Source organism: Lichenostomus cassidix, chromosome 23 (assembly GCF_008360975.1).
Source record: "Lichenostomus cassidix isolate B80296 chromosome 23, HeHo_3.0, whole genome shotgun sequence".
NCBI classification, from domain to species: Eukaryota; Metazoa; Chordata; class Aves; order Passeriformes; family Meliphagidae; genus Lichenostomus; species Lichenostomus cassidix.
In genome coordinates this window covers 1333571-1345257 of record NC_139503.1, presented here as the reverse complement: position 1 = coordinate 1345257, position 11687 = coordinate 1333571, and the positions used below count along the sequence as shown (strand labels likewise).

The window sequence follows — 11687 nt, the reverse complement described above, 5'->3', positions numbered from 1 at the left end:
CAACCACCTTTGGGTCCCTGGACTCCTCAAGCCTGCCAGGAGCTGCTGCACCAACATCCCTGCTGGGATCAGCCCGTGGTGGGTCATTTATCACCATGAGGATCCCCCAGAGCATCTGTTGGGGAGGAAGGTCTCAAATCCCCCACCGGAAATTGTGCAATACCAGATCTGGGGGAGAAAATCCTCCTAATCCAGGGAAATCCTGGTCTGTCTACTTCTCCTCTTCATATGTAAGGCTGGGTTCACCTATCTGTGGTCTTTCTGCACAATCTCTGTCTCTCTCTTTGTTCCCCTAAAGCCGTGTTTGCCCAGGAGGCAACTCCTGAGTGCTTTGCTCAAGGACAGGAATTCCAGAAGCATTCCCTGGAGCTGAGGAGCCCCTGGACAAAGGGAGCAGAGTAATAGTGTTGGGGTCACCCACAGTGGGGAGTCTGGTCCGTACAGGATGGCCAAGTGTCACCACAGGAGTCCCCTCTGCTCCCGGGCGAGAGGTTTTCTTTGTGAAAAGGGAAACTGAGGCAGGTCTTTATCTACACCTTGCTCCTCTCCTGTTCTGAGGTATTTTGTGCCACTGATGGAGCCTCACACAGGTCCCTGTCCCCAGAAGGTCAGGGGTGCTGTCTGTGACACACAGCAGAGCAGGGGATCCCACTGCAGGTGTGTGAGGGGACAGAAACTGTGAGTCAGTGGTGACAACAGAGCAGTGCTCCCGAAACCAGGGAGTGCTTGGAGCTGCTGGGCCACCCACCCTGCCCTCCTCAGGTTCTGCTCCATGCCAGCTCCCTGCTCCGTGCCAGCTGCCCATGCCCATGCCCAGCTCCAAGTGGCAGTCAGGGGACAGCCCTGGTGCCACGCTGGCCCTCTTGGCTCTGCAGCCCCATCTCAGGGTGGCCTTTGAACCCTCATGGCCTGAACCGAGGGGAGCTGGTGGCTGTCACTGCGGTGACACGACACTGACACAGGTCTGTGTGTGCTCACGGTGGGGTAAACAGCACCTGGCACGGCTGAGAGGGGCTGGGATCGATGTCCTTGTGGCCATCCAGGGAGGGGGACACTGCGAGTGTCCCCTGCATTCTTTTTAGCAGGGTCTGTTGTGATCGGACAAGGGGTGATGGCTTAAACTGAAAGAGATTTAGGTTAGATGTGAAGAAAGTTTTTAGGATGAGGGTGGCGACGCACTGGTCACCCAGAGAGGTGGTGGATGTTCCACTCCTGGAAGTGCTCAGGGTCAGGTAGGATGGGGCTCGGAACACCCTGCCTGGGAGGTGGAATGAGATGGGTTTTAAAGTCCCTTCCAACCCAAACCATTCTGCGATTTGAAGGGATGAAGGGCTGGGATAGAGTGAACGGACGGAGCAGGGGGCTGAGGGATGAGAGAATGGCGGAATGGAGGGATGAGGCGATGTGGAGACGTGGAGAAAGCACCGGGACGCAGGGATGGGAAGACTGGGGCGAAGGGCTGGGCCAGGAGAAGGAGGAGGAGGAGGAGGAGGAGGCGAGGGGGTGGGCCCGTGCCCGGCCGGCCCCTCCCGGGGCGGGCTCTCCCGGTACAAGGGCGGGCAGCTGCCGCCCAGCTCATTCATCGCGCACGCATGGCCGGGGGCGGCGGCGGCGGCGCGGAGCGGGCCGGGGCTGGGGGGCTCCTGCCGCCCGCCCTCCGCCAGCATCGCCGCAGGGTGAGCACCGCAGCGGGGTCCGGGCCGGGTCGGGGCGGGGGGGTGCTTCCCGGGGTCGCTAACGCCGATCCCGCTTGCAGGAGAGCCGCGAGCGGCTGTCGGTGTGCAGCAAGTTGTGCTACGCCGTCGGGGGAGCTCCGTACCAGATCACGGGCTGCGCCCTCGGCTTCTTCCTCCAGATCTACCTCCTGGACGTGGCGCAGGTACGGCCGGATTGGGGCTGGGGGTCTAGGAGGGGATTTACAATGGGGCTGGGAGTCCCAGCGCTCCCGGTGCCGCTTTGCTCGGGGGATGGAGTGTCCCGACCGCCGCCAGGCCCCCGAGGGTGGCTCCGGGGGCTGCGGGTTTCCCCCGGGCCGGTGTTTTGCCGTGCGGGTTTCCCACGAGTGTTTTCCTGTGCGGCCGCTCTGCGCTTGGGTTCCCCACGCGGTAAAGCGGGGTCGTGGTGGCTGTTTGGGGACCCATCGTACAGACCCGCAGCGTGCCGAGGCGGTGAGAAACACAGAGGGAAGGAAACCGCGGGGGAGTCCCCGTGGGCTCCCTTGTGCTGGGTTTGGGGAATTCTGTTTGTGCAAAGAGTGTGGCTGGGCAGCACTCGGAGGTACTGGGAGCCTCAAATCCCCCTGAACGAGGGGGAAAGACTGAGGGACTGCTCCCAAATGGTCGTGGGGTCACAGTAGGTAGGGTTGGGATGGTCCTGAGGGGTGCAGGAAGAGCAGCTGGGGGCACTGGGGGTTTGCAAGTCATGACACAAGTTCCTCCTCCTGCAGGTGGACGCTTTCTATGCGTCCATCATCCTGTTTGCGGGACGAGTCTGGGATGCCATCACAGACCCCATGGTGGGCTTCTTCATCAGCAAAACCTCATGGACCCGCTTCGGCCGCCTGATGCCCTGGTAAGAGCTGCCGGGAGCAGCCTGCATTCCCTGCCTGATGTGTCACAGCACTTCCAGTCAGCTTTGGGTGTCCCCTGGCATGAGGTGTGCAGGGCAGGACGTGCTGATGCCCTGGCTCACCCAGGGAGGTGCCAAGTGCTCCAAAAAGCCCCAGGTGCCACCAAGAGCTGGGTGGCCTCAAGTTTGTGCCTGTTGCTCTGGCTGGTCCCAAGCAAGGCCTGGCTGACCTCAATGTCACTGCACCTGCAAGCTCTGAGCTCCCTGCCACCATGCTGGACTTTGTTCCTGTGGTGGCTGCAGAGCCCTGGCTGGTGGCAGCCGGAGCAGATGGAGGAGGGACGGGGGTGTGTGGTCGATCCATGGTGGTGCAAGTGCCGGCTGATGGTCACGAGGGTGCTCCCCGAGCAGGAAAACAGCTGTCATGGATCTGGCTGTCTGCACGTGGATGCTCCTGCCACGCTTGGCAGCGGGGAGCTGGGTGATGGGATGGGCTTTGTGAAGCCCCGAATGGCTCGTGCCTGCACCCGGGGCTGGCTTAGGACATCCCTCACCACCTGTTCCTGCACGGGATGTGGAGCACTGCAGGGCGCTAATGCCTACGCGGGGACAGGGTGGCATGTCCTGTGCTAAAATAACCCTGTGGGATCGCTGGAATACAAAGAGGGTGGGATTGGGGGCAGCGGAGCTGGAGGGACGCAGTCCTTTCCCCTGCAGATTATACCCTCTGCTTCCTGGCTTTCCTGGAATAGCTCTGGGCCGCAGCAGGCAGTTGCTGTAGCCAGGCTGCACACACGTGGCCTGAAATAGCTTCTCCCTGTGCGCGGCGGGGTCTGGGGTCCGAGATTAGCCGGGGCTGGCTGGGCGTGCGGCAGGGCTGTGTGGGAGAGCCACGGATGGCTCCGCTCGCCCTAATCTCGAGGCAGGGGGTGGGACTGAAGTGGCCGCATTCCTCCGAGCTGCTCCCGCTTCGTTAAAATTAGCCAGAGCTTTCTGCCGGTGCTGGGCCCCTCCGCAGCGCTGGGGCAGCTGCAGCTCGCTGCTGTTGTGCATGGCTCAAGGGCTGCCCGCCGAGTCCCATTTGGATGGAGTCGAGGTGGTTTGAAACCTCTCAAAGCCAGGTTTTTCTGGCTCCGTGGGGTTGCACAGCCCCAGGCTGGTGTTGGTGCTGTGGCTGCAGAGCTGCTGGTGCTGCCTCAGTTTCCCTGTGTGCAGAGCCAGGCACTGGGGTGGTCTCAGAGGCTGCTGCCTGACCCCAGCCCTCAACACCTGCGAAGTGACCCCACCATGTGCGAGGGTTTATTCCCGGGCTTTGAAGGGGCTGATCTGAGGGACCAAGCTCACGCTGGCTCCAGATCAAACCTTGTGGCTGCTCCAGCTCCTTGGAAGGGAGAGGACACCTTCCCCGAGGGCCATCACCTCTCTCCCTTTCAATTCTTTCTCTTTAAACTCTTTTTGGCACAGTTCCTTCCACCACCTCATCCACTGGCTGCTTCCTCCTCTCCCCCAGCCTCGTGGACGTCATTCTGTCCCCAGCTCCGAGTCGAGATCCCCATTCCCTTGACCACCCGGCTGACTAAACTTTTCCTTGATGTTTTGGTGGCTGAGAAGCCCCTGGCTTTGACCTTCCCGGGGGGCAGCAGCCGTTTGCAAACAGTTAAAGGCGGCCGGGCCGGGAAGGGGTGTGCGAGTGGCACAAAGGAACACACCATCGAGCCGGGGCCAATGAGCGCCGGGGCACGTCATACAGCCGCCTCCGAGCGCCTTAATCACCTCGCCCTGGGTCAGGGGTTACTTTCAGTCACTCCTATCCCTGCCAGGACCTGTGGTCAGCCCTGGCCGAGGCTCAGCTCGCCGGTGCTGGGGGTCACCCGCGGGGGATTGGTACATCTGACGCTCATGCGATGGCGAGCGTGACGCGGTTCCCGCTCTGGTGGTTCATTCAACATTTGTCTCGGCTCCACGTATGTGAGCGGAGGAGATAAGCGGCAGCGAGGAGGGGCTGGAGCAGCTCGCTCCTTTCCTCCCGCCTCTTCCCCCCACGGGGTGACGTGGGCGCGCAAAAATGTGCATATGTTGGGTCCTCTGCTGCTCTGTCGCTGCTCTCCATCCATGGAGATTCTGTTTCTCGCTCTCCCCGCTCCCTCCCCGACTTTAAACTTAAACTTTGCGTCCTGTACGTCAGCCGGATGGAAAGATCTCGCTGTCCCCTGGCAGTGAAGGGCCAGTGAGTGGCTCTGTCCTGTGTCCAGTTCTGCTGGACTCACTCCTGGACTCAGCCTCTGTCCTGGGGTTTGTGGAGAGCGGGGTGCTCACAAATCCCCGGCAAAATCCGTCTCCTAAACAGATGTGGATTTAACCTCCACACCTGGCTCGCTTCCCTCTGAGAGCAGGGATTCTTCCCGTGCTCCACTGAGTGATGGGAGGCCCTGGGTGTCTGTGGTGCAGGGCAGAGCTGTGCCTGGGCTGTCCTGCAGCAGGACAGGGGTATGAGATCTGCTGGATGCATTGGATGCCCTCGCTGGCTGATCCTGCAGGAACTGCTGCCAAGGCCCAGCCCTTGAGCAATCCCCTCATCCTCTGTTGCATTTTGCATCCCATGTCCGTGCTTCCGCAGCTCTGGAAGGCTGGGCAGAGGTGGAGGAAGGAGCCAGCCTGCTGCTGGCTGGTGGTTTGCTCCATTGCTGCCAGCAGAGCAGGGCTGACCCCACCACCAGGGCCTGGGGGGCCTTAGCAGCAAAGCCAAGCTGGTGAGAGGTTTTTTGGCTGCTGGGGAGCAGGGCTGAGCTGCCTGGCTGCTCCCCTGCCTTTGCCAGCATGAGGGAGGTGATTACATCCTGCTGAACACAGCAGTGCTGCCTGGGGGGGGGAGGTTGGGGCCAGGGGTGGAAGCCAAGGGCAGGAGCAAATCAATCACTTCCATGGAGGACTTCTCTGTTACTGCAAGAAAGATCTTCCCTGGAACTCTGAGTCAGTTCTTCCAACCCTGTGTGACCTGAGCTGCTGCTTCCCTAGGACAACCACCTCCTGGCCAGGTGTTGGAGCAGGGTGGGCCACCCCAGAGCAGCTCAGGAGCCCTGAGATCAGAATGCCTGAACCCCACTGGATATGGGGAAACAGGGAGAGCTGGGCTGGCCAGGCTGTGCCCACAAGGCTGACACTTTGTTCTCTCAAAAGGATCATGTTCTCCACCCCTTTTGCCATCATCTCCTACTTCCTCATCTGGTTTGTGCCAGACATCTCCACAGGACAAGTGATGTGGTACCTTGTCTTCTACTGTGCCTTCCAGACCCTCGTGACGGTGAGTCAGGCTCTGCTCACACCGGGCTGGTGGGTGAGACATGGAGCGTGCCAAGCCCTGCCTGCCCCTTGCTGAGCAGCACAGAGGGGCAGATCCCACCCTGCCTCAGGTACCCTGGGCTGTTACATCCTCCCTGAGCCCATTCTCCTTGTGCTCTTGCAGTGTTTCCACGTGCCTTACTCAGCACTGACCATGTTCATCAGCAGGGAGCAGAGCGAGCGCGACTCGGCCACTGCCTACCGTAAGAGCTTCCCTCTTCCCCCTTCCCTTTCCCCCTTTGCTGCAGCTCTCACTAGGACCTGATCCTGCTGGAAGGACTCCTTTGATTGCCCTCATCCTGAGGATGGTGTGATGAACATCACTCAGGGCTTGAACTGCAGCTGGCCCAGCTCTTCCTATTCCTCTTCCCTGGCTCCTCCAGCAGATATCTTTGTCTGTTCTGGTGCAAGCTGGGTTGATGGAGAGGTGATCCCTGTAATGGCTGAGTGTCTGGAGAAAGTCTTTCCTTCTGCTCTGCCTTACTTCCTGCCTCAGTTTCCCCAGCAGGATCTTCCCTTCCCTGCGGTTTTATCCCTTGGGGATTTGGAGGGAGCTGTAGCAGAGCTGGGCAGTGAATTGCAGCTGGGGATGCTCTGCTGTGTGCAAGGGCTGTGCTCAGTCCCTCTGGCCTCTCCCTGCAGGGATGACTGTGGAAGTGCTGGGCAGTGTGCTGGGCACTGCCATCCAGGGCCAGATCGTTGGCAAAGTGGACACTCCGTGCATCGAGAGCCCCTTCTTCTTCGGCTTGACCAACTCCTCGGTGGCCATGGAGGAGCTGAACATGACCCACGACACCGAGTCGCTGACAGACACTGTAAGCTGTGCTTCCCTGCCGTGTTCTCCCTTCAGACCAGGCTTGTTCCCAGGATGTTCCCTTCCCTGACTGCTGCTCCCTCTCTTGCACAGAGGAATGCCTACATGATCGCCGCGGGGGTCATCGGGGGGCTCTACATCCTCTGCGCCCTCATCTTGGTGCTGGGTGTGAGGGAGAAGAGAGGTGAGGCTGGGCAGGGGCTGGAATGCTCTGGATTTGTGGAAATGCTGCTGTTCGTTCCTCTCCAGAGCCTGGCCGAGCTCCTGGCCCTTCATTTGTGGGTGAAGCCCCCGAGGAGAGGGGCAGGGGGAGCTGGGCTCTGTGCCTGGGGAGGTGCTGCAGAAGGGCAGGAGGCCAGAGCATCTCTGGGCACAGCCATGAGGACTTTGCTCTGCTCTGCACTGCCAGAGATAACCTTTATCTTGCTCACTTTTGGCAGGCCAAGGTTGCCAGTGCCAACCAGGGCATCCCGGGGAGACATGATATCCAAACTTCTGTCTTTCCCTCTCCCTGCTTATCCTGGGGGATTCAGCCAGGCTGCTCCATGGGGCTGAGGGACTCCTGGGTGAGGGCAGGGATTGCCCTGACTCCCTTGGGCGGGCAGGGGGTCATGGAGGGTGCTGAGCAGCAGGATGGGTGCTGTTTGGGAGGGTCTAACGCTGGGCTGATCTCTGCTCCCCAGAGTCCTCCGAGCTGCGGTCGGACGAGCCTGTCTCCTTCTTCCAGGGGCTGAAGCTGGTGATGAACCACGGGCCCTACATCAAGCTCATCGCCGGCTTCCTCTTCACCTCGCTGGCCTTCATGGTGAGCTGGGAGGGCTGGGGACAGGGAGGAGCAGCAGCAGCAGTGTGGGGATGGCTGTGGGGATGATCCCAAGGGCTGGGAGCATGTGATGGATGAGCAGAGCTGCCCCAGGCAGAAGGAGGATGTGGCCTCGTGCCCTCAGAGGGGTCGGTGAATGGCTGCTTTCTTCCCCTGCTCGTGCTGGGGGTGCAGCTGTGTGAGGACAGACGTGTCCCCCCGGGCTGGCTGCGTGTCCCCCCTGATCCCTGGCTGCCTTTTCCACAGCTGCTGGAGGGAAACTTTGCCCTCTTCTGCACCTACACCCTGGGCTTCCGCAATGAGTTCCAGAACATCCTGCTGGCCATCATGGTGAGTGTAGCTCTGTCCTGGGGGGCTGGGAGCATGGTGGGGTCCAGTGGGTGCTCCCTGGGAGTTGGCATGGGACAGGGGCTCCGTGGGCTGAGGGGAGGGAGGCTGGGATGCTCTGCCACAGGGACAGTGATCAGAGGTCCCCCTGGGACAAGGGGAGGGAGAAGCTGCCAAATGTCCTGCAAAGGCCGGGTGGGTTGGCAGGAACAGGGAGGTCTTTGTTCCTGCGTGAACAAGGCCAGAGATGGGGGAGACCAGGAGCCATGGGGGCCTTTTGTCCAAATCCTGCCACTTGTCTCCTTCCCCTCCCCACTTTGAGAAAAGGATCTCAGTGTTTACTGCCAGGAACATGGAGCAAAACAGCTCCTTGAGAGCTCTTTCCAGCTTGCCTCATTCCTGGAAGCACTTTCTGCCCTCTCCTCAATGGGGTGGGAAGGTCCAAGGTGCCATGGTCCCCACAGAGCCTGGCTCCTGGCCACGCTGTGTGCAGGGGACAAGGTCAGGTCCCTTCCCAGCACTGAGGATTGAGTCAGATCCTTGCTCTTTTGGGGCAGGTGTGGTGCCAGGGCTCTGCAGTGGGGGAGGAGGTGGCCCCACACACACGTGTGGCTGTGTGCCAGCGCTGGGAGCATGAGGAAATCACAGGTGCTGGAAATGGGATGGGAGGGGGCTGTGCCCAGGAGCTGCTTCTTGCTGGGAAGAGCCAATGTGTGACACCATGACCCTTCTCTTCCACAGCTCTCGGCCACCTTGACCATTCCCTTCTGGCAGTGGTTCCTGACCCGTTTTGGGAAGAAGAGAGCTGTCTACGTGGGCATCTCGGTGAGTGGGGCCCCTCGATGGTCTTTCCCACACAGGATGAGCAGAGTCCCCCCAAGAGGGCCCAGAGCTGGGCAGGGCTGCTGCTAATGACAAATTGTCCCTCCTGCTGCTGTTTGTGCTGCTGTGGATGTGCCCAAGGCCAGCAGCAATGCTCAGGGGGGGACAGGGAAGGACACTGCACCTCTGGTTCCCTGGCTGTCCCTACAGTTGCAGGGCTGGGATATGTGGGAGGAGGAAAAGCCAGGGGGTCTGGGTCAGGCCCTGCTGATGCCAACCTGGTCTCTGCCTCCTCTCCAGTCTGCCATCCCCTTCCTCATCGTCGTGGTTGTCCTGGACAGTAACCTCATTGTCACCTACGTCGTGGCTGTGGCTGCTGGGATCAGCGTGGCAGCTGCCTTCCTCCTGCCCTGGTGAGTGTGAGGAGCTGCTGCTCCCAGCCTTGCACCCACGGGCTGGGCAGGGGGCTTCTGGGGCCTGCTGGGGGGTTAAAAATCCTCAGAAAGCTTTTTTGCAGTGTCTCCAGCCCCAGCTGGGGCTCCTGAGGGAAATGCTCTCAGCAGAGAGGAGATGCTTTGCTGTGCCAGTGCTGGTGTTCACCATCCCTCTCCCTGCACAGGTCCATGCTGCCAGATGTCGTCGATGACTTCAAGCTGCAGCACCCCAGCTCCCCTGGCCACGAAGCCATCTTCTTCTCCTTCTATGTCTTCTTCACCAAGTTCACTGCTGGGGTCTCCCTGGGCATCTCCACGCTCAGCCTGGAGTGAGTTCTTCATGGGAGCTGCAGGGTGGGCAGGGAGGGAGGCAATTCCCAAGCTCTGGGAGGGAGTTGATGGGGTCTAAATCCAGCTGTTGCTCCAAACCTCTCCCCACAGGGACCAGTTTGCCCATTTCCTTTGCCTGAAGGTGCCTTTCTGCCCTCAGCTTTGCAGGGTACCAGACCCGGGGCTGCTCCCAGCCTGGCCAGGTGAACCTCACCCTGAAGATGTTGGTGTCTGCTGTGCCCGTGGGGCTGATCCTGCTGAGCCTGCTGCTGTTCAAGCTCTATCCCATCGACGAGGAGAAGCGGAAGAAGAACAAGAAAGCCCTGCAGGATCTCAGGTGAGTGTCAGGCAGCAAACAGGGCGTGTGGGGGTGTGTGTGGGGGCAGGATCAGACGGGTTGGGACACACTGTGACTTGTCCAGGAATCCTCCAGGACCCGTGGGTGGTGGCGTGAGGGAAGGGCTGACTTGTTTTCCCAATCCCATCTTCCAAACAGATGGTGTGAAGCGTTGGGAGATCAGCAGGAATCCGCCCTAGCTGCCACGAAAAACTTGTGTGGGCACTGCACGAGGTGCTGACATCCCTCTGGAGCCTTTTGGAAACTCCTGTGCCCCAAGGCAGATATTACTGGGGTGCAGACTTTGCTCTACGGCTTAATGCACACCTCATTCCCACCTCTTTTCCCCAGGGAGGAGAGCAACAGCAGCTCGGAGTCGGACAACACAGAACTGGCCAGCATCGTGTGACCTGGGCTGGGTCTGTCTGCTCCCAAGGACTCATCCCCTCCGGGCTGGCCCAGCCCGGTGCCGCTGGAGGTGCTGGAGCACGGGAGGAGCCCTGTGGAGCATCCATCACCTCGAACTCGGGATCTGTGTCTGTCCTGTGCCTTGCACGGGGCTCACAGAGCGCTGGTAGTGTACATTACACACATTGAGGTGCCTCAACAGAGACAAGCAACTCTCCCTGCCGGGTTCTGGAGGGCAGGGAAGCCCGGATTGGGATGGTTTTGCCCGGAACACTGTGCCCACTGCCCTGCCTGGGGGTGATCGTTAGTGTACATTACACTGTCAGTGTGCCCGCGCCCAGGACGTGAGCTCACCTCTGCTGTCTCTACACAGGACACTAATGTGGGAGCTGTTCTTTTTTTACAGAGCCTAATTAACTTAATGATGTAAATACGGAGCTGTTTCCTGTTTGTATATATCTGTACAGAACCCAAACCCGAGGACCTGTTAATATTAATTTACATAAAAGTGGGGGAAGTCGGCAGCGGGTGTGAAGGATTTTTCTTTTTTTTTGCTTAGCTGGGATTTTTCACGGCTGTCAGCAAGCCCAGGGTCCCTTTACACACCACGGGGTGCAGGATTGACTTTTCCTGAGCCGTGGTGCAGGAATGCCATAATCCAGGCAGGAGGCTGTGCTCAGCCTCTTACCCCCGTGCAGCTCCTAGCTCGGTGCCTGTGTCGCAGCCATCCAACAAAGGCTCTATTATTTCCTCCTTTTCAAGAGGGGAATGGGGGTGGAGGGAGGAATGAAATCAAAGTGCTGCCAGCGGAGATCGTGAACTCAAGGCTGGAAACAGGAGAGGCAGCTGGGGAGCAGGGAGAAAGGGAATGCAGGCTGTGGGTGACACTCAACACTCGCTGCCGGGGCAGAGGGCTGGGGGAGCACTAATCTCCATGGATATTTATACCATCCTCTCGCATTCTCTGCTCCCACAGCAGAAATGGGGAGAGCCCTCCCCTCCCTGATGCCTCCAGCAGCAAGTGTAGCTCAGGAAAAAGAGGCTGGAATCAGGGAGGATGCACCAGGGATGAAGCAGCCAACCCTATGGATGGGGTGAATTCCCAGTTTGTGCTGGCTCTGCTCTGTCCCCAAGGCCACTGCACCAGGGGACAGGGCTGCTGCCTTTTGTTGAGCACATTGGTCACACCATGAAGTTGGTGGGGCCAGGGCTGAGCCGAGAGCAGGGGGCTGGGGGGGGAAGGAGGGCTCATCTTTTGTTCCACATTTGGGTACAAAGGACTGGAATGAGGATGGGGTTTAAAAATAGCCAGGGGGATTAGCTGGGAATGCTTAACCAGGCCCCACTGTCCCCCCGTGGTCATGGAAAGAAGGCAGAGGGATGGTGTGGGGAGGCTGGGAGCTGGCTTTGTGCTGAACAGGGACACGAGGGAGTGCTGGCCAGGCCTGGGGTGCTCCCTGCTCTCCCAGGGATGGAGCCTGCAGT

At 59.9% G+C, this 11687-nt stretch overlaps 1 protein-coding gene across 1 annotated transcript; it reads left to right on the top strand.

Annotated features, from left to right (window-relative positions):
- Positions 1–1521: 1521 nt before the first annotated feature.
- Positions 1522–10726, top strand: MFSD2A (MFSD2 lysolipid transporter A, lysophospholipid). Its single transcript, XM_085080902.1, has 14 exons — positions 1522–1676; positions 1757–1879; positions 2447–2571; positions 5746–5869; positions 6032–6110; positions 6550–6722; positions 6815–6905; positions 7405–7526; positions 7791–7874; positions 8613–8696; positions 8994–9106; positions 9313–9456; positions 9618–9794; positions 10146–10726. Exons 1-14 carry the CDS (start codon positions 1593–1595, stop codon positions 10201–10203), a joined length of 1581 nt encoding a protein of 526 aa, XP_084937028.1. The 5' UTR covers positions 1522–1592; the 3' UTR covers positions 10204–10726.
- The last annotated feature ends 961 nt before the right edge of the window (positions 10727–11687 follow it).